Source organism: Psilocybe cubensis, chromosome 8 (assembly GCF_017499595.1).
Source record: "Psilocybe cubensis strain MGC-MH-2018 chromosome 8, whole genome shotgun sequence".
NCBI lineage: Eukaryota > Fungi > Basidiomycota > Agaricomycetes > Agaricales > Agrocybaceae > Psilocybe > Psilocybe cubensis.
The window spans coordinates 3,061,652-3,083,753 of NC_063006.1; the positions used below are offsets into that span (position 1 = coordinate 3,061,652).

General features: G+C 46.9%; 4 protein-coding genes across 4 annotated transcripts; 2 read left to right on the forward strand and 2 right to left on the reverse strand.

Annotated features, from left to right (window-relative positions):
- Positions 1-2,344: 2,344 nt before the first annotated feature.
- Positions 2,345-5,578, reverse strand: JR316_0009425 (Chitin synthase regulatory factor 4; the record flags this gene model as incomplete). Its single annotated transcript, XM_047895128.1, has 5 exons — positions 2,345-3,550; positions 3,613-3,777; positions 3,824-4,309; positions 4,362-5,297; positions 5,348-5,578. The coding sequence occupies 5 exons, from the start codon at positions 5,576-5,578 to the stop codon at positions 2,345-2,347; spliced, it is 3,024 nt and encodes a 1,007-aa protein (XP_047746587.1).
- Positions 5,579-10,042: 4,464 nt separating this feature from the next.
- Positions 10,043-11,413, forward strand: JR316_0009426 (uncharacterized protein; the record flags this gene model as incomplete). The annotated part of the gene is made up of 6 exons (XM_047895129.1): positions 10,043-10,136; positions 10,187-10,228; positions 10,296-10,531; positions 10,598-10,676; positions 10,749-11,122; positions 11,186-11,413. The coding sequence occupies 6 exons, from the start codon at positions 10,043-10,045 to the stop codon at positions 11,411-11,413; spliced, it is 1,053 nt and encodes a 350-aa protein (XP_047746588.1).
- A 1,499-nt stretch (positions 11,414-12,912) lies between these two features.
- Positions 12,913-14,007, forward strand: JR316_0009427 (uncharacterized protein; the record flags this gene model as incomplete). Its single annotated transcript, XM_047895130.1, has 5 exons — positions 12,913-12,916; positions 12,976-13,017; positions 13,074-13,309; positions 13,369-13,447; positions 13,502-14,007. The coding sequence occupies 5 exons, from the start codon at positions 12,913-12,915 to the stop codon at positions 14,005-14,007; spliced, it is 867 nt and encodes a 288-aa protein (XP_047746589.1).
- A 3,927-nt stretch (positions 14,008-17,934) lies between these two features.
- JR316_0009428 (uncharacterized protein) lies at positions 17,935-21,873 on the reverse strand (the record flags this gene model as incomplete). Its single annotated transcript, XM_047895131.1, has 11 exons — positions 17,935-18,009; positions 18,158-18,454; positions 18,491-19,385; positions 19,438-19,597; positions 19,622-20,211; positions 20,262-20,404; positions 20,455-20,617; positions 20,667-21,070; positions 21,274-21,294; positions 21,331-21,471; positions 21,559-21,873. 11 exons carry the CDS (start codon positions 21,871-21,873, stop codon positions 17,935-17,937), a joined length of 3,204 nt encoding a protein of 1,067 aa, XP_047746590.1.
- Positions 21,874-22,102: the final 229 nt, after the last annotated feature.

Consider the following 22,102-nt stretch of genomic DNA (forward strand, 5'->3'; position numbering starts at 1 on the left):
ATATACTTTAGGTAAAATACAAGTATTTTTGGCAATAATAATTATTTTCAGTCCTAGTTTAGATGATCTTATTATATTTTACTTGCTGTGGTGTTTGTACTGGCCGTGAATTAATAAGCAGGTCGTGGGAATATCCTGCGCACACTGTACGCAGGATATTCCCACGGTCACTACACTCAATTTGCATTGAGCACTGGCCACTTTGGTCAAGAGATGGTCATTTTGAATAATGTTTTCCATGCATTGAATGTATTTTGGGGAAGAAATAATGCACTAACACTTGCAAATTATGCTTGAAATATGTTTCCACACAGCCAATTGTGTTCACAGCAACATCAAACTATGCCAAAAAGAAATATGCGCACCAAACAAATGTTTTTGCACACAATATTGTTTCACTCTTGATGCACTTTTCAAAAATAAGAAAATTATATTTATGGGAAATATGTTCCCACTTGGGCAGCCATACACATGAGCATTCTTCCATCAGTTTTCCATACGGGATTCTCCCAGCAGATCTGGAATTCTTCAATATTTAGCAGGTATGAAAATTATAATAGACAAGTTCTTCCTTACAATTAGGCCTTATAACCTGTGCAGCTATTTTTTGTGTCTGACACAACTAAGCTTGTAGTAGACCTAAGTCATAGTAATTAATCATAACCTTGCCCAGTATCTGGCTGTGCATTCATAACATATTAATATATATTAACTATGTTATATAAATCTAGATTAAAAAATATTTTATACAATTGTGAGATGTAAAGTCTTGTCATGCCACACTTTGCGTTGGACCACTAAAACAAGTAAAATGCAAAACGGTGGAACCTGAAATAACCAGGCCAGTCTTGAACTGGAGAAGACAAAACAGCAAATGTTCATTGGGTTTGAAGATAGGAGCAAATAAATTTTTGGGACGGAAGGCGTGGCGCATATAGCCCAAAACGCGGTTGTTTAGCTCCTTGCAAGTCCAAGAGAAATGGTAGAGGGTTTTCAGATCCATCTGATCCATGTACACATCGTCCATGGGAGGCGGAAAGACTCTAAAAAATAAGTAATAACCAAATGAGATAAAACAGTGAACATACTGTTGGAAACGGGGGGATAACGCGGAAGCCATGGGTAAAACAGTGCGGAGAAAAGTGCATTGTCTATACTACGTCAATAAATATATTAACCGTAAGCCGATAGACGCCCAACGTAGGGGAAGAACAAATTGGTATGCGTGAGAAACGATCATGAATCAGAAAATCAAATTCAAATAGTACAGAACGCCCAGAACCCAAGAACACGTAATTATTTCTATTTGAACTCTGATTGATGAAGCTACCAATATCAAGGAACGTGTGTGCCTGCACAGTTCTATTTCCAACCTTTCAGACCCATAGTTCAAAGAGTGCATTTGTTCCATCTCTAAGTATTAGTACAATATATCAGCACGTTGGCTAGATGGTTCCACATGGTTTTAAAAATTAAACAACAACGCAAAAAAGTGAATTGAGTAGGACTATTGTTGTTGGGTATAATTAATTTTATGGGAACGCACATTCACATTGCGATCAAAACAAATCGAAAACAACCTTTAAAGTAACCAATGGTAAAAAGAAGTTGTAGAATGAATTGGAAAGGGGTTGCTTAGAGGGTCCGGTGACCGCCTAAGGAAAATACCAATAGCGGTAACGACATTGATCGCATCAATAATATTTTGATGGGGACAATTGGCGAGGACATTTTTGCTCGCTGGGTTGTGGGGATAAAAGAACTCATCTTTACTTACGTAAAGACTCGTAATCGGCAAACTCTCCCCCCGGTCCGACGTACGTACTGTGTACAAATTGTGTAACGGCATTGACATATGTAATTACTCACACATACATCGTTTTTTTGTGAAACTTACTCATCCCATTCTTTGGTACCAGGTTCCACGGGAAAGCATTACATGTTACATTTACAAGCGTCAAGTGTGATTGTAATAAATTTATGACTATGACAGAAACCAAAATTCCAGGAGTACAACGCGTAAAACCAGTAAAATATTATATTAGTGTACTGTAGAATAGCGGAATAGGAATAGCTTGATTAGAATAGTAGCGAGAGGTCTTGTTATATCACAAACAAACACGATTGAAAAAAAAAGCAAATAAAATGAAGCGACGAACGTAAGGAAAAAGTGGATGATCACAATTATTATAATATATCCAAGTTCATATCCTAGTCCAATTCTAAATCAAGTCCAATTGGCGTCTACTTCACACTTAGCATTGCAGGTCCATTATACCATTCGCTGCCTCGTTCGCCCGACCATAAATCGAACTCTGATAAAAGTCTCACCATACGCACGACCCTACATAATCCGACAATCCTTATCCTCCACTTTAGCGCCGTGGATCCCCATCTCTGCAAACGTCTGCGGTCTCTTGCCTCCACCGTTTCCATCTCCTACACTGTTGATGGTGCTCGCGCTCGGACGATGCGTCGCCTGCGGTTTTTGCGACTGTCCCTGCGCTAGCGGGCGCGATTGTTGGGCCTGTGATTGCGGCGAAGACTGGGACTGTGGTTGTCCATGCGAATGCGAGGGCGTATTTCGCCCACTTCCACTTCCACCAGTATACCGACCCAGATTTGGATTTGAGTTGGACGCCGAGGCGGAGAATGGCGGATAGGGCGAATTGCCAATGCCCGCGCTGGTACCAGTTGCAGAGCGCAGGTCGTCAAAGCCGCCTGCATATCCCGTATTAGAGTTTGAGTTGGGAAGGTTATTGAGTCGCATGCGTTCGAGTTTGCTTTGCATTTGCGTCTGTCCCGCCTGTGCTTGCCCTTGTCCTGCCTGTCCCCCTAGACCTTGAGCCTGTGCAGGACGTCCAGGCGACCCAGAATTGGTCGACGGCGCGTTGGCAGGAACGCTTCCACCTCCAATCGGAAGTCGTGCGGGGCTTTGCGCTCTCCTCGCCGCGCCAGGACTCTGTGTTCTTCGTCCCGGGCTCGCCATCCTTCCATGCTGGCTGTTTACACCCATGCCAACAGAGGAATCGTATCTCCCCCTCGCCGGTGACGCATCCCGTCCTCCATAGCCTTGTGGCTGCGTCCCTGGGTACCCCTGACTGTACGATCCAGAAGCAGAGAGTGACGACGAATGCGATGGCGGCAGGCGACCTCCAACAGGTATGGAGGATATAGTCCCTACCCCGCCCTGCGATTGCGAGTTTTCTGCGTGAGCCATCGAGTTCTTGCGAATCAAGTCCACGACCGCTCGGCCGTCCGGCCTCTTCTGTCCTTGTCCTTGTTGGATTCCTCCCGGTAATTGCTGTTGTTGCTGTCCGAACTGTTGCTCTCCTCCAACACCTGCACTCGCCATACTGGGGAATACCTTCCCTTCCCATGGCGGACTCACTGGCTCCTCCTCTGCCCTCCTTGCGGCCATTGTCCGTCTCCTTATTAGCTTCTGCTCAGTTATTTGGGCGTGTTCGGCACGCGTAAGCGTATGCGGTGTCGAGGAGGACGTTAGTGCGAGAAGGCGTCCTGGGGCGTCCGGATTGCCGTGGGATTTGGCCTGTGACAAGGAGAGTATTAGTTGATGTCCTCTCGAAACGATGACCATTCAATTAAACTCACCAGCTCGTACCACCCAATTGCCTTGTTCACATCACGCACCTGTCCAACACCGACCTCGGCGTAATATCCCATTGCGAACTCTGCGCTCGGTAATCCCTTTCTCGCAGCTTTTTCAGCAAATAGAAGAGCAAGGGATTCGTCTTTTTCAAATCCTCCAACGGTATCCTGTACGTCTTTAGCATCATATTCAAGATGAAATAAATAGGCTTACGGATCCGTGAGCAAGACCTGCTCCCCCACTCCCACACAAAAACCACTTGCTCAGCGCCATATCCGCCTCTTCCATCCCTTCCGCCCCACTCTCACTCGCCAAGCTGTAATACTGAACACTAAGTACGGGGTCGAAGCCAAAGGGCGCCTCTGCAAACTCGTATGCGTGACCGAGTTTGTACTGGGCCGCAGGAAAGTGCAAATACGCTGCTCTTTCCAGGTGCTTTCGTGCTTCAAGAGTTGGGCTGGACCCAACAGGAATGAGCGGTCCAGATGAAGGTGGTAGAGAGACCAAGGAAGAGAGAAGAGAGGGTGGTAAAGGAGCAGGAAGCAATGTGAATTCGGAGAGCAGGAGGAGTGCATAGACGTATGCTGGCTGGGGCGTGTGCAACGAGGAGAGGAGGGCAGCGCGATGGAGTAGCGGCAGTGCGGTGGCGGGGGATGCGGGTAATGCGAGTTGGCCTAGGAGGTGGGCCATCCCTAGACGCTGTTACACGATTATCGTTAGAATAATTAAAATAAAAAGGAGAAGCACGCACATAAACACAACTCTCAACTCCCATCTTTGCCCCACGCTCAAAACACTCCCTCGCCCGCTTCTCATCTCCAAAGTTCTCGTAATCTCTCCCCAATCTAAACCATGCGGCGCCGTACCCTCCCCTGGCAGCCGCCTCGTAGTCTCGAAAAGCCACGCGAGGGTTATGCGGCACGCGCGCGGGGAAGAGGCCCGTTGCGGCGAGATGGGCGCGGTACGCGATCGCTTCAGCCACATGTGGCGGCATGTCCACTTTCTTGCCCTGTGATGACGGCGGCGGAGACCATGATGAGGCAAGCGATAGCACCACGCCCACAGCCTCCTCCGCCAATCTCGCTAGCTCTGGGTCAACGCGGGACGAGTGTGATGAGGATAGGGGTCCCACGGGCGGGTCGGTCGGTGCACCCTGTGCGCGGTGGAGCAGGAAAAAGATGTCGCGTACCCAGGCGATGGTGAGATGTGGTGGGTGCGCTGGTGAGGTGGCGAGGATGGTTGGGAGGGCCCCGGCGAGATGGACTAGTGATGGTAGGGGTGCCGTTAGCGAGGGTTGTGAAGTTGTTGATGATGATGTTGATGTCGATGTCGATGTGGAGGGTTGGGCGGCGAGACGCGGTGGTGAGGACGGTCCAGGAGCGTAATACGTCTGTGCTCCCTGGATAGTCGGCGGTGGAGGCGGCGGGATGATGGAAGTCGCCATATTTGAGTTGCTTGTGGTGGTAAGAGGCACACTGGATTGGAGCGACAGACTCGCGATCGATGCGTGCAGATCAGTGTCGGACACGGGCTGTGGCGATCCGACCCACGTCGCGTGCTGCTGGCCCTGTTGGGATTGGGAAATTTGTTGAGGAGGGCGGGAAAGGACCATGAATCCAGGGTTGTAATTGATTTCGTTGGTACTGGGTTGGGACTGCGAGAGCTGCTCGTCCAGCGTACGTGCCATCTAACAAGGACGATCGGTCTCGTTTTGTCTTGCAGGATCTAACCACTCACATTAACAGGTATACTTTTATCAACTCGATGCGGACGGGGCGCAATCATCGGCCGCTCAAAGTGCGGGGGCGATTCGTACTCGTACTGGCTCGGTGTGTCGTACTTTTCGGCTTGCCGCAGGATCTCGGGTGGGAGCGGTGGAAGCGGTGGGGGCGGGCCTGGGTTTTGGATATGAGAAGATGAATTAGAGGAAAGTTCATAAGGTCTCGGTGGGACTGGTGGTGCGGACATTGCTGCGTTGGATGGGTTTGATAGTGGATGTGATGAAGGGTTAGATTTGGTGACGATGCTGCATCAGAATCAGTCTAGGTGGTCGTTATAGTGGTCGTTGTCGTCGTGCTTCACAGCCCAATCGCGTGGATCGGAAGTAGGTGGGTAGGGGGTGTGTCGTATCGTAGATGGAGAAACGCAGCAACCAACGGGTTTGAATATATATAAAGCCGTAAAACGCACAAACGCGCTCCGTGCCCGTGAGTGTGCGCAGTCGGGTCACAGTATTTGGCTTGGCTTGAATTGATGGGGCACAGCCATCCCGGTGTACTATTCTTGCCTTTCAGCATGTCAACTACCAGGCGCACAAAGTCGAATGACGACAATGAATAAAAGGGGAGTTAAGGTACTGCTTTAACCAGTTGTGTGAGAAAAGGAGGCAGCGTAACGCACTTCACACACAGCCATAAGGACCCAATGATTTTAGGAGAAAACACGGGAGTCATTTATTTTTCTACCAGACTTGCCTTATGCTGTCCAGAAATGGCAATTAAACGTGACTTCTACATAAAAAAACATAAAAACATACCGAAATAGGTAGTTCTTGATGTTATTGAGCGATAGCATGGAGTATGGATGCCAAATTGAAAGTAACTTTTTATGGTGTAGTTTTACTGCCCATGAGCGCCAGCAGGTTTTGTTTTAGTATGAATTTTACACCGAGTCGGAGGCGCTCCCCCTTTTCCGCTCGCGGGACAACATATTCCGGCGAGTTCCTTGGATTCGGTGGATTCGGCACCGCCTTCGCCTACGTATTAAAACATGGTTCACGCCCGCGCCTTTGGTTTTTTGGCTTGTGTACTCACCAGTATAACCATCACATTCACTCTTTTAACTTACTGTGATTGTATCGCGCTCACCTACCCATCAACCGTTTCCTGTGTTACCGACAAGTTCCTGGCCATCACGAATATCAACGAAAAAATAGTAACACTGAGAGTATCATGTTAAGTGCAGGAGACATATGATTGATGATCGGATGATCCATATCGTTATGACCTCCATGGGATGGGCGTTCAAAACTCATCCAATGTGATGGACGGACGCCCACACAAACACGCGTAGGTGAGACTCAGAAACTCGACGTCAAACGCCGCTATCGCCGTATGTAGTTATTTTTTGTAGGTGACATCACAACAACGGGTCATTGTCTGGCGCTTTTCTATTCTTATATATGTACATCACTCTAGGCGCTGGATTGAGAATAGAAAAGGTGGATGAATGATTAAGGTTTCTATTTGAGCATATTGATAATTAGAGCAATGTGGTGGCATAGACAAAATTCAGGCCTCGAGTAATAGCCTTGAGTGAGAAATGAAGTTGTTTTTGGTATTTTGGGCCTCAAATAATCACTTGATGTCCTTTTTTGTACAATTAATGTGTGATATAGGCATTAATGTTGCCTAGAATATTTGCATTTTAACAAAAGCGCGATAGAAGGAAGTTATACACTTTTGGTTGGGAAGGTCAGAAAGGTAATACAAAGATTAATATGACCTTAATAAAAAGACGTTTATCACAGGAGGTAGTCAGCTTTCTGTATACTTTGTATCTGCTTGAACAAGGCTTAGAGGTCATTTCTCAAGTAAACGACGCCTTCTGAATGAAAATCGGTCCGATATGCCTAAAAATAGGTTGCGGAATGACGCGGATCATACGGATCAAGAGCCGTTGATCGCGCACGGGCCCGTCCGAGGACCCACATTAAAAGCGCAGTTGAGATTCGCATTTCCCGACTTCGCATTTCAATCCCCCCCACTACATACACCATCACCACTCCATGTTGGTCTGTTCCGTGCCTTTCGCTCTGATTCTGCGGGATCGATAACGTTGACGATATTCTCTTACGCTTCAAGCGCGTTCGACCGTCGCTTCCCAGCGCGTACGGCGCACAAGCATTTGGGGCGCATATAGTCGCGTTTTCCGATGCAAATTGGGCATATGCGCGTTTTCTCAGATTCCAGTGCTCTTAGAAGCTTCTGAATTTGTCAGCGTACGATCCAAGGTGGAGGTTTTCGGTAAGCCCTTCAAAGAAAGTTCTCAGTGAACCTCTATAGCTATTTTCCTGCGTCGATCTTTTTGTTCTGGTCGCTGGTACCTTCTTTCTCCACCCAGTGGAGGAATCATCCTTTGGTTCTATGATATCTGTGGTACTCAATCACATTTCCTCTGAATCCACGAAGCATATCATGCACCAAAAACGCGCATATATGCTGTTGTGCTCTTCCACAGGGGTATGTTTTCTCGAACCGTCGTTTTGCTTTTCTGTGGTTCTCTGTCGACTCTGCAAAACCAGCTGTCCACCATCGTGCCTATATCTGTCTTTCTTGGTCTGGTTTGGCGCATACATTCATCTCTCTACTCTCCTCTTGACAATGATGCTTTGGCATCTTTTGCCCCTTTCACTTCTGTACCTCTCATGGGATTGACTGGTGCACTCTCCGCTTTCGTGACTTGCTCTGCTGTCATGCTACAGGGACACTGAAATGCAGCAGTGAAATCTGTCATGGTAAGAGCTATCACTGGTGGTTTTCCGGCATCCCATGGGATGAACTAAACCTCCGATGTCACCTTTATCGCCAATCTTGGTCAATGCAACACTGTTCTCGGTGTTTACTCGCTGGCATGAATCCAATGCCCTTTCTTGTGCTGAGATCGTCAGGGCTTTATTTCGCGTACTCTTTTCCAAGGCAACACCACATTCGTTGTGTAATGCGGATACAGGTCTCTTCGAACGCGCACTACTTGTCAGCCCTCCTTCCTCTTCGGGGCACGTCTCGACTATTGGATGAGATCCTGAACCCTTGGGTGATATCTACTTGTGACTGCACTCATGCGCATTTGCATAGGGTTTGTCAGACGCAAGTTGATGTATCCTCTTATATCTACGGGTCTGAATCTCATCCGATCGATGCCGTGCCTCGTACTCCTCGCTTCTTCTAGGCTTTTAAGACTGATTAAACTGATCAGTCTTAATGATGTTACTCTGGCCAAAAGATTGCCATTTCACTCTGTCCTCTTTATGATGAGGTCTGTTCATTTTCTCGGTCATCCTATGCTCCATCTACGCAAGAGATCCGCGTGGATGCTGTCTTGGTCTTCCACAGGGGATATCATCTCTCAAGCTAGCAATCGTCTTTCTGCGATAATCTGTCGACTCCAATATCTTAAGTGCCTGTGATGATCGTGCCCCATTTTATGGGCCATTTTGCGCATATATTCATCCATCTACAGGCCTCCAAACGCCTGCTGTCTCTTGTCCCTGGCCTTGTGTAATACGCATACGGGTCTACATTCCTTGAACTCCCCGCGCTCCAACGCACATTTAAGTATCAGATGAGATGCTGAACCCTGGGGTGGTAATTTCGTTTGACGAGGCATAACCTTTGTCGGATGTAAGCCCTCCCTAGGGATCTGTATCTCATTTGATTATTGCTCAGGTCATACCATCTAGCGTACCACGTGGGGGTATAAAACTGCGTAAGATGACGCAAGGCAAGCCCCGCAAAACCCATTGACTTTGTGGATGAATTAAAAGAAAAGGAGATTCTTTCTGATGTGATTTGCTCATTTCTTCTGCGATCCCATGCTCCGCCTATCTTTCAGACTCACAGCCGCTCGCAGCTCCACTGATCTGAGTTAATTAATATGCGGGGATCGGTCGCAATGACTACGGATGCAATTATTTATACTTGGATGTGTTTGGATAATTGAATACCGAGGCCGTCGCCGACGTTCAGACCTCTGAACATGAAACATACTCATCATTATTGAACAGCTGTGTAGGCGCTCAACGGGAGGATTGACCGCTTTTACACTGCTCCATCAATAACGGGGATCCTTACCTTTGCACCCAAGGATACAATGGTATTGGAAATTCGCTTACTAGGTTGGTTTTAGGCCTGCGTTAAGGGTTTATCGACGAGTCGACAATGCTACATATAATTATAATTAAATGCCGACAATCTTCACCGGGTATGTGTACTTCGCAGGCAGTGCGCTCCGCTTAAACCCAAAGTATTTCAGTCGATTTCCGTTCTGCAGATCTTTGTCACATTATATTTTGGATGCCGGTCCATCCAGTACGGTGCAGTACGGTGAGATGCATGCGTAGTCAGTAGTCAGCATAGTCATTTTGGCCTGTTTACATTCATGTTAATGGAGGAGAATGGTGCGACGGGTTGATGCCCCGTCGGCTTTGAAGATATCGTGAGATGCTGGATGGCTATCCTGTTCAAAACGTGTGGTCTACTCTCACGTTGGGTGTAAACAGTATAAGAAGAACATATTTCATCAGAGGCTGTATCGGCTACGGATGTAAATACTTCTTATTAATTGTCGCGTCGTCGTCAGGCGCTCAATTTTCTGGAATGGTACTTATAACTATAAGACCTTGTGCGGAGTTGTAATTCGCGTATCATTGAGATGTCCCAACCTAGTTTGATTGAGCTAGTAAAGGTTGAGAATTATGCGTTGAGTTCGATTCTCAACGCGTCGATGCTCTATAATTTCCTGATGGGTGAGTAGAACTTCTTCTGATGAACGTGGATAAAAATTGACATTGAATAGGGATCTACACGATAGTATATGCCGGGACACTCTACGTATACCGTAGGTACCTCCACCCCTCCCAGAAGAACCAGTATCTGATGCCATACCGCATTCCTCTAAATCAAAGTATCGAAACGATCGTCCAGTACCGGTCGCTGGATCGTTCTAACTTGCATCTCTGCGCTCTACGTATTCTCCGTCGTCAACTTTATCCTCCACTGGACATTCCTATCCCGTGTATTTATTGCGCACGGAGACACTAAGACGTCCATCTTCCTCGCGTCGCTCGTTAACCCGGCGTGGTTTGATATCACGGATGAGCTGTGTCAGGGTCTCCCGCTTGTAATTTCTGATGCGCTTTTGGTTTGTGGTTTATGTTGAGGGGTCAAAAATGGGATATTACTGAGATGTTGTGTGGGTTTTTGATAGACTTGGAGGTGTTATCATGCATGGGGACAATCTGTGAAAATAGCAGCAGTTCTATCACTACTGTGCATTGCAGAACTCGGTACGTCTCTATACCCATCGCTAGCGCACGACGGATAATCCTGACATGACTGCTCCTTTCCATGCAATGCAGCGCTGGGCATTGCATACGTCGTATTCCAATCTACAAGCGCGAGCGCACGCGCACCGCATGTAGGCGTGAACATAGAGACCGCACTGGCATTCATATCCCTCCTCGCCACATCCTCCGCCACATTCCTGATCGGATACCGCATCCGCATCGTCTCGGACACCCTCGGCGGGCCTGTGAGACAAGGGAGATCTAGTAGAGCGATACGTGCGAAGGCGTACACACGCATCGTGGTGACGATTGTGGAATCGTCCGCGGTGTATGCGGTCGCGCTGTTCATGTTTGCGCTGACGACTGTTGTGCCTGTCTTCCGCGACGCGGAGTCGCCGATGTCGCAGGCGGGGTTGTATATCGATGCTGTGTTGTTGATAGTTGCGGTACGTTACAATTACACGCTGGAAAGTCACCCGAGAGTTTACTTTGATGCCTTTTGTTTATAGGGTCTGGCGCCGACTGTGATGGTCCTGCGTTTAGCGCTGGCTAGCGCTAACTCCAACAATGCGGCTTCGTCCAACACGCTATCTAATGTCGTCGGGGTAGAATTTTACGTTTCTAGTCATGGTGGGAATACAGTGGGTACGGGTATTGGCGCCCGTAGAGAGAATAGCTGGCCGTCTCCCGTCGAAGGTTGTCAGATTGACTACTCTCCGAATGACCTAGAGAAATAGACAATCTACATTATGGTATGTTGTTATAGCCTCCCGAATCCTCTACACATCATGAACTCCCTGCTATTAATTGCAGATGTATTGTATTTGAACTCTGTCGAGATAAATGGTATCTAAAGCTAATTGTAACATAAATTGCTCTGTCTGCAAGTTCACCGATATGCCCGGGCATTACTGATTCAGGGGATTTATTAACCGTTGCAGTGTATCTTATCTGCCACTCACCCGTCTTTCTCACAAATGTACTTCAGGTCTCTAAATCTCGTACTTTAAATAAATAAGGTTGTACATATGACCTGTAGCTAATTTCTATGTAAGTACTTTACATTGGGAGGAGCGTCGGCGAGGGGCTCAGAGGCTCAGAACCTGATCTGCAGGCCGAGATTTCCCGGTGCACAGCCACCTACGGACTCCGAGAAAATCTGATGCTCGTAACGTTCACAAGTACTGTGCCTGCATGTGAAACTTAGGAGTAATATTTTCATAACATAAATATCTGCAGTTTTACTTGAAAACTTCCAAATTGGATGTTTATTTCTGACTGAAAATATCAAAATCGGTGAGACTCCCTCGCCGAACACGCGCTAGTCGGGAGTTCGTTGGATATTTTTGTCACACATCAGATGTTCTTAGAGAAAATGCACCGCTTGGTGCGTTATCTAACTTCAATAAAATTGGCATAATATGTAGTAAAAACGTCTTCAATAAGGTCACTTCTTCGTTTGCCGTGTTTTGTGTCTACCTCTGGGCTTGATAGTCTTTCAACCATTCCTTGATAGTCGCTACATTGAAACAGATTGAAACGCTTCCCATTTACTTTTGATTCATTCTAGGTGGTTTTGACAGATGGTTCGGGGATGGGGTTCCTTGATGAATGTGCTCCAATCTATAGTTGTTCACAGAAGGCACACACCCACGGCTCTCTTATCAATCATCTGGTCCATGTTTTGTTGCAGATTTCCTCCCTGGTCATGGTAATATGGTTCTTCTACAGGCATTATGCTGTGCGGCAACGTTTCCGAAATGGTCGTGTTGACCACGTGAAAAGAATACATTTGTTTTTGAATGCTACAAAGCTGGAGTTTTCATGATGAACATATATTATTATTAAGGACTTTGTGTCCAACCGACATTTCAGGGTATGATGATGATGGACCATTTTATTTATGATGTTCGTTGACTTCGGGAATGGCGAATTGTTGATGTTTTCGGTTATTGGGAAGTTTGTTATTTTTTATGTTGTTGATTGATTCATCCAGAAATATGAGTTTAATTAGGGTTGCAATGTGTAAAAATTTCCAATACGAGCATTCTGGACGACGCATCTTTACAGAGACCGAGCGATATAAGACATTGCATAGTTTTGGAATGCTCCATTGAGTGGTACTGGTACTCGTACATCTTCTGCCATGTTCCAATTGAATGTAACCCTACCAGCTAATGTTGAAAATTATACAATCAGCGCCAACTTAAATGCTTCAATGCTCTATTGCTTCCTCATGGGTGAGTTATTTTATGGTTCCATTAACAGCAAACAAAACGTATCATAATCAATTCAACAGGAATATATACTATCGTCTATGGTGGTACCCTCTACGTGTGCTGTATGTGTTTTGACATTCTTTCAGCTTAGACAAGGCTAATAACTGTGTTTCTGCAGTAACAAAAACGACGCCCAATACGAGCAATCGAGTAGTTTTACCCACCATCACAATTTTATACCTGTTTGCTCTTGTCTACTTCATCCTCGTGTGGTATATCCTGAACTGGACATACGTTTTGCATGGCGACACCAAAGCGTCGATTTTTGTGGCGTCCTACGCTCCTCCGGGATGGTTTAACATTGCGGACGAGTTGTTACAAGGGTTGCCGATTGTCATTGCGGATGCACTTTTGGTATGTCATGCGCATCTAGGGTTAAATAAATGAAATGATCCAATTAGGCACTGCAATAGATTTGGAGGTGTTACCACGTTTGGGGAAAGTCATGGAAAGCAATTTCGTTTCCGTCATTTTTCCTTGTTTCAGAGCTCAGTACGTGCGATATATACCATTCAACGCATTGATATATAAATCATTAACTCGCAGTTTTGGGTATTTCGGACGTCATATTGGAATCCCAAGTCCCCCTGTATTCTATGGCTGGAAGCAGCACTCTTGCGCGAAAAATCAAAACGGCACTAGCCTTCACCTCTGTCATCACCACGTCCTCTTCAACCTTTCTGATCGGATACAAAATACGCACAGTATCCAACGGCATCGGCCAGTCTTCAACACGGTACATCCGCATTTTCACCATCATCTTGGAATCTTCCGCGATTTATTCAGTTGTGCTGCTTATGTTTGCGCTCACCTTCTTGCCAGTGTTTGATTCGGACAATCTGGAGTCACCCTTGTCGCAAGCGGGCATCTACGTTGCTTCACTCCTAAATATTATATCGGTATGTGAGATGCGTATATCAGATCTTTTGGATGCTGAAGACCCGTATTTAGGGACTGCCACCGACCATTATGGTCCTGTTGATTGCGCTATCCACTTCAAACAGCAAGACTTCGACGGCTATAAAAACCAACGTGTCTACAATGAACTTTAGTACACCCTCGAAGGTTACAGGTAAAATGGAAAGTACCGTTATAATGACCAGAGATGAACATATCCATGTTACTTCACTGCGTCACATGGAAAGGGGCAAATAGAAAAATAAGTGCACGCAAGTGCATGCAAGTGCATGCAAGTGCATGCAAGTGCAATGCAAGTGCATGCAAGTGCAATGCAAGTGCAGAGTCGCGTGTGACAAATGTGCCAATATGTCACAATTATTTCCTCGGGACTAAGGTGCCGGTGCATGCCGAGTGAGGAGAACATGCCATGTTTTGCTCGTACAACTGAGGTCTGAGGCAAATGAACAATTTTTGCTGCTAGCATTAGTTTTGAATACTGCCTCTGTTAGACTATTTATTCTAAAATATGCTTCAGACAGTTTGTGCGCCATTTTATGTCACATTGCACTGCCAGGGATGTGTTGTCACGGACTTGTGATCTGTCGTCACATGGACCAATGAACTCGTTGTAAATACACCTTGTGCCTTGGAGTATGAGCAAATGAAACATAAAACTTACATATTTCGGTCTGTGTGGTGTACCCATTCTCCCGAATGGTGTTTTTTATTCTCTTTGGGCAACTTGGGGCGAAATAAATTGAAAATAAGTTTGAATATTCTCTCTACAATGATGAGGTACTACATCAAGCAAAACAATGTCTGCCTGCTAAAACCTCCGCTATTCGGATTACGTAATTGGGTAACATTAAAAAGTATGCTTATAGCTGGAGATTCTGCTGGCAATTATACAATAATTGACTCGTCTCCGATAACCTTCTAATTTATGTCACATTTATGTCACATGCACTTGCGTTACACTGCACTTGCACTGCACTGCACTTGCGTGCACTTGCACTGCACTCGCGTGCACTCACGTGCACTTGCGCGCACTTGCATGCACTTGCATGCACTCGCACTGCACTTGCATGCACTCGCACTGCACTCGCACTGCACTTGCATTGCACTTGCGTGCACTTGCACTGCACTTGCATGCACTTGCATTGCACTTGAATGCAATTAAGTTTACTGCATAGTACTTGAGTATCACCGTGCCTATTGAAGGCTTTTAGTGGGGTTGACGCGTGACATGTCTAGAATTAGAGACCGTGACTTCGTCAACCGCTTCGTCAATCAACAGCTGTCTGAGAACAAAAGGGTTGGATTGGGTATGCTTAATCCATAATCTGTAAAGCAGGTACACTGTGAAAGGTAAGTATATACTATTACTTGATATTTTTCACGGTAGTTAACTGATGATATTCATTTATGTGATACTGGCAGATAAATGTTTATTATATAGTGCAAATGGGTGGCCCTTCACGGAGGTCTCACTATACTTTTTGAGAAGATATGTGTTTTTCTATCATGCCTATCAATCTTACTGAACCTGACGAATAGGTTTATTTCATTACTTCTGTCCGTATTCCAAATCAATTCCTTATTTTGCCAAGAAGATAATTTGGTTCCGCTCAATCAAACCCGAATTCATGTGATAGTAAATTTTCACCGGTGATCCTTGCCTCTAACCATTATTCTAACGAATTCTGCTACTGGATGACATTTTTTGTGAGTCTGAACTATAACCTTGCCAATCTTTGAAACCTCTAATGGTATGGCATTTGTGCAGACATTTATCAAGCATGTACTTCGGTACTTTGATCCCGACGATGGATTGAACACAAAAACTCAAAATATTGATGACTATATTCGAGGTATCTCTCTTAATCTATCCGTGTTTCTATACTATACTTAAAAATCTACTCAGAAACTGTATCTCAGCACATTCAACAATCGCTTGGAACACCAAGGCCAAAAGACTTTCAAGGTTATTTGCTTCAAAGTTTAAGCGCCCAAATCTAATAGTGAGCATCTCAAAACAGGTCTCCCAAAGGACAAACAGATTCTATACGTGAAAAATGAACAAGGAGACTTTGTACCAGTCTCTTCTATAGCGGATGCATCTTCTAGGAAACTTGAGACTTCTGTGGCGACTTCAAAAGAATCTGGCAACAATTCTACATCGACTGTTGACTGGGATGGCTGGCCTAATGGGAATTTTGAACGTGATTTCACTTTCTCTGAGATTAAAAAGACCTCAAATCTGCGATGGCACTGGGCGTCTATTACTAGTGGTGACCGCAAAGGTGATATAAACGCAGCATGCTGGGAAGACGGAAAACTATCTCATCGATTCTGCTTGGGAGTTATCAAGTGTGATAACCCTACATGTTTGCTTGTTGTTCGCCCCCACACCCGCCTAGAAATACGCAATAAGCAGAAATTACAGCAATGTGATTGTGGTGGGTCTCGTATCTACTTTCCATGCGACGCCAGTGCCACTCTTTATAAATGGGCCGGAGGTGTTCACTATGTGAATCAAGGTCATCATACCCATATTCGGCCAACCCAGCTCAAGCACGCCTTTCCTCATGAAATGGAGAAGTTTAAATCGATTATAAACGCGAATCCAAAGGTGCGACCCACTCAGCTAATTGCTGGTGTTCCTACCCTCAAAGGCCCAGGTGAATCGGTTGCTGATATTTCGAGCGTGTTTCTTAATGCACATCGAGTCGGTAAAGAACGCAACAAGATCACTAAATCAAATCTGAAGGGTGCCGATGCCGTTGTTGCTGCCTTTGAGCAATTTTCGAAGGACAATCCTGATCTTGTTCTACATTCAACTCTGGCCCCTACTGTTTTCTCGATTCAATCGCCATTCATGCGTTCCCAGCTTGTCAAAAACATAGAAATCGATGGACCTATAAATGGACTTGTCAACGATGCTGCACATGGCTTTTGGAAGGAACGCACCTCTGTTCTCATTGTATCATCAACATACTGCGAGGTTCTAAACTGCTGGGTCCCTGGAATTATGTCATATAGCAGCGGAGTATCTGGCGACCATTTTACATATCACTTTTATGCTTTGCTTCGCAGCCAGCCTTAGCTGCTACTTGAAACCTTCATACCCTGGCAGTTGCCAGGTGTATGGTATATATCTACGGAGGCAACTGCCAGGTGCCACATTTGATGTGTTCACCTGTGCGGCACGCGGTTAGCCAGGGGTATGAACAATACGACCAAACAAAACGTCAACAACAGCGAGCGGGGCCCCCGCGGGCGCGAAAAATGCGTTGCTCATCGTCCGGGCGGCCGATTTTGGCGGGAAAAAATTCGTCGGGACCGCCTCGACGAGCAGATTGCGTCGGCGTCGTTTGCGCGCGGGTACGGGCACTGGGCGGGATGGATTGGGCGGGTCGACTCTGGATGACGCCCAGCATTAATTCTGCGCGCCTTCCGTTTTAGGTACAGGGGTTGTCACGGATGTATTAGTTACACGCGTGCAAATTCATGGGCCGATCCAGGCCAATCCTTCATTGATGGGAATGATGATCAAAATGATCATCATGCCGCGTCGCGCGCGTCACGCACCGATACCGTTGGACGCAGCCTGCACGCCCCCGCGCCTTCAAAACCAGGGGTTGCTCGTCGTCTGGTCGGCGAATTTTGGCGGGACAAAATGCGTCGGGATCGCCGCGACGAGCAGATTACGATGCCGTCGTTTGCGCCTTGGTACGGGTAGGGGGCGGGATGGATTGGGCGGGTCGACTCTGGATGACGTTTGCATTACTTGTGCGCACCTTCCGGATTAAATCGACGGATCATAGACGGATGCACTATAATTAGATACACCCGTGGCGCACACGGGTCCGTTCATCCGATCAACACTGATGGGAATGATGCGTGAAAATACTCGCCACGCAGCAGCCCCTAGCAGCCCCCGCGCGCTTCTGCATCTGCCCCGCCGCCTTCAGTATGGACGGTTGCTTGCTTTCTGGAGTGTATTTCTTCAGCCTGTGGAAGCGCTCAGTGGCAGATTTGAATGTCATGCATGTGGGTGGAACGCCTTATCACGGGGCCTATTCAATGTTGACCATGCCAGCCAGACCGTCGTAGACTAGCTTCGGCACCGGATAGATTGATTCCCGGTACACCTTAGAAAAAAACGCCAATATATGAGGGATTGGTATCAGTTAGGGTATCAGTAGATTTTGTTTAAAATCAAATCAAACATTAATCTAATTCTTCTATTTCATCTAACTCAGTATTGTCTAGATAAACAACTTCCCCATTCATTGATACCTTCACAGCTTCATCCTCCTCCTCATCTCCCACAACTGTCACATCATCCACAATCGTGTCGTCATCGCCGTCATCATCGCCATCCTCCTCGTCAACGATAGGGCCACGTGAATTGGCGGTAGTGCCATCGGAAGTTGAAGTTCCTTCAGCAGCGGTAGGAACCTGCAAACTTGTCCTCCATAACGTGCTGAAGTGGTCAGCAAGAGAGTCTTGGAGGGCAGCCTGTGACAATGCATACGCTGAGATGGCCTCTAGTACATCTTTCTTCCCGGTAGAAATTGCCTTTATTCGCTGCCTCTACCAATTTGCTTTCCATCGGAGATAAACAAGAACTCGCCTCATCTCCTCCTTAAGCAAAAGGACTTCTTCTCTGGCACGTTGCATTCTGGCTCGACTCTTGGACCACTCTACCCGGAGAATGTCAGCGCGATCTTCGTCTGGGGCCGCTGAAGTGCCGTCGGCTCCGATCATTTCAGCTGCGCTGGAAGATGTGGGCGTTACAACCGTCCAAATCCAAGAAAGTGTTCGTCGAGTCTGTCCGCTACCTTGATGGAGTGTCCGCTCTTCGTTGAACAAGAAAAGATCTCCCTCCTCTGTGGGCGCATTTTCTCCTGCTGCGACCTGCTCGTCTTCTAGGGTTCCTCGTCGACCTACTCGAGGGCGTAGACGATCGGGGTCTTGATAGCTACGGATATCCTTGTCGTCAAGTTTACGAAACGTCTTCTCCCAGTCTCCGGGGCCAGCCAGAGCTAGATGTGCTTCCCGCCCCTTCCGATATTTGTCGGCAGCAAATCTTGCGCGCTCGTGAACGCGATCAATCACTGCCGTTGATCGAGTGCCTCCGCGTTGACCCCGGATATTCTTGTTCTTGAAGGCAATCATTCGCGCCTTGACCTTCAAAATTTGACGTATGGCGTTCAGAGAATCAGTAAGTTGGGCTTCTCTCAGTTGTCGTTCAATATTAGGCAAGTTGTGCGCACTAATTTCACTGCGATGCGGCTCAGGGATTGTAGATGGCAGCCAGAGTTGTAAATCTTCAGCATGTGTGGACGCCTCATGGATGGGGTGGTCGGCTTTATACTGGATAATTCCAGGCATATAAATTGGCAGGAGCTGCTCCCATGCCCGTATACGCGTTGTGAGAGCATTTCGCTGCTCTGTCAGGTTCCCGGCTTGTCGAATAGTGGAATCCTCCCCTGTATTTTTTGCCAGGCGTCGAAGCCGATGTCTATTTCATGAATTCAGTTTGATTACAAGAACAATTGCGCCAAAAGACTTACTGAGTTTCTTCAAGATCTAAGCCCATACTGACAAACACAGATGGGGTGGTTCTATGTGGCATTGTTCCACCAGATGCCAGAAAGGCAGCTTCAGAATCTGCCAATAGTTTCTTGACATGGGCCTCTGTGATGCCTATGCCCAACCATGTTAAGTTAACTACTATACAAATGTGTAAAAACATACTGGTGTCTTTCATCTCATAGGGGTTTTTCTTCTTCTTCGGAAACACATCTGATTCCCACTCGGCGCACATCTTCTCCCAGCGCTCTATCAGATTAGGATTTGCCTTTTTTATCGATTCCGACAGACCCTCGTGCCCCTCCGTCTGGATATTGCGCTGGGCAATCGCGTCCCTGTACCTACGGAGCAATGTAGTGCCCATAGATGTGTATTTTTGCCAGTTCCAGAACCCGAAGTGGTCGTCGAGCGTGTCCTGGCGTGAACCCGGGCCTTGAGTTTTCGTAGCGTTTGCAAGAGAATTGTGGGGCGCCCATACTCGCTCCGGGCACTCGCCATCGGTTTGCCCAACCCCAGGAATGAAGTTTAGTGAGTACATTTGATGGTTGGTCTGGTTGTGCATCGGTTCATGCAGCTTTGGAATCACTGGAATGAGTGTGATGTTGGCGGGGGGTTGAATGTGTTGGGGCCAATCAGATTGCATCCGCCGTAGAAGGTTGATGAACCATTGACAAGCGATGTCATAGCTCACCAACACAAGGCGAACGGCAACCAGGCGGAGAAACCACGCAAATATGTAGTCCATATTTGCATATCTTTATGAAAAAATTAACATTGAGATGCTGGAATGTGTAGATGCTCGCACCGTTCTCCCTTGTGCATATTTCCGACAGTCATGATCATTTCTGATCTCCCGCATACTGTCATACCAAGGCCCGTGTATCGAAGTCCAACAGAGAACTTCGTATTGGCTTTCGCCAGCGCCTGAAACCCCACGCATGTGCTTATCTACAGAATCTTTAGATCAAGGCGCAGTGAAATTTGCAAACAATACGTACATCTTTATCGGTGGCGCGACTGGCCACATACTGTTCATATCTATGCCTAGGCAGCATGTATGCCATTCCAATTCCTAGGCCCGGATCCTGAGAATAGTTTGACACGAGTTGATTTTTAAGTCGAAAGTTTGCATCCATGCAGACAATAAGCATGTACAAAAACCTGTCTAATTATCAGCAACATTATAAGATCATTCACAGAACAAACAAACTTTCTATCATCCGGCGCGCTTTCCCAATCGTCGGGAAGATTGATTTCGGGATGAGGACATGATGGACACTTGATGGCGAGTTCTCCATCAGCAGTGCCTGCTGCACCTGAAGGGTCATGCCCTCTACCTGCCCACTTCAGCATCTGCAGATGTCTCCACTGCAGCACCATTTGAAAGAGAGCACGATAGCGAGATGGCGGAGTATTCATGCCGGTATTTGTGGTCATTTTCTCGAGGCACCTGTAAAAGTCATACGTAGATGCCTTTGTTGTCAAGGCAAGCTTGTGAAGAAGCGTTAGCAACTCGAAGCTTGCGCATGTCTTGATGGTGATCTGGGATGCAGGGTATAACCCTCGCCGTAGAAGTTGAAGGTGGTGCGGAATGGCTCGCGAACAGTTGCAATACTGAACGTCGACAGAGTGTATGCCGTTGGTGTGAAGTATCAGCATTTTCGAGTGACTTGGGACGGGATTTTCGCAATAGCCGCTCGCGTGATTCAACTGCACCTTGGCTCCTAAAGAGCGAAGGGACACTGAGACAAAGTACAACTCATTCCACCCCTTGAGATTGGGTTAGAATTGCGCCAGATCCAAACATTTTAACATACCTCAATTCGATGAAAAGGGTGCTGCTTATGCCGCCGCACGCAACAGCTTTGACACACCAAGTCCGGTGTGAAACATTCCTGGCAGCGATACTCTGCAGGTCTAGGGGGATGAGCGGATCTAATCTTGCAATCCGGGCACTCTGTAGTATGCCAAAAATCCCCGCGACCAGCCCATCGAAGGATTTCTTCCAGGTAGCACTGACGATGCAGCTCCTTCCATACTTTGTGAGGCCGTTTCTAATATTGGGTCAATAAAAACAAAAAAAAGAACCACGCCAATCTCACCGATACGGCACTCCTTGTCCTTTTGGGTAGTGGGTCCTCCGTCACAATATCTGCCTCAACCTCTGTATCATGAAGCTCGCCCGTAGGATTCAGTGCAAATTCGTCGTCATCTGGCGGCGACCAGTCCGTTATTTGGTCCCAGGACCTAGCCGCGCGGACAGGAGACACGTCCACCCTTCGTGTTGCGCGTTCAGCACCGCCTACATTTCGAACAGCGACCTCGCTGGCCTGTATCAGTTCGAATCCATCGGCCGAAGGAATGATGTCGTGGTAGTAAGACCCCACGCGACGGCGCTTATTTTTAACAGACGCCATGAATGATTGTGGAGGGTCCCTGTAGTGTTCAAAAGGTTAATTTGGACCCTGGTCAATGGTCTGTTGATTAGATTCCCGTGATCACAGCGTGGGAACTTTTTGGACTTGGTAAACACTCATCGTCCTGACTCTGACCCATTTATCTCGCTTATTCGCTTAGATCAAACTGAGGTGCGCCCCTATCGTCCGTTTCAACCCCTTTTTCTTTGGCTGCAAAGACACAGGAACG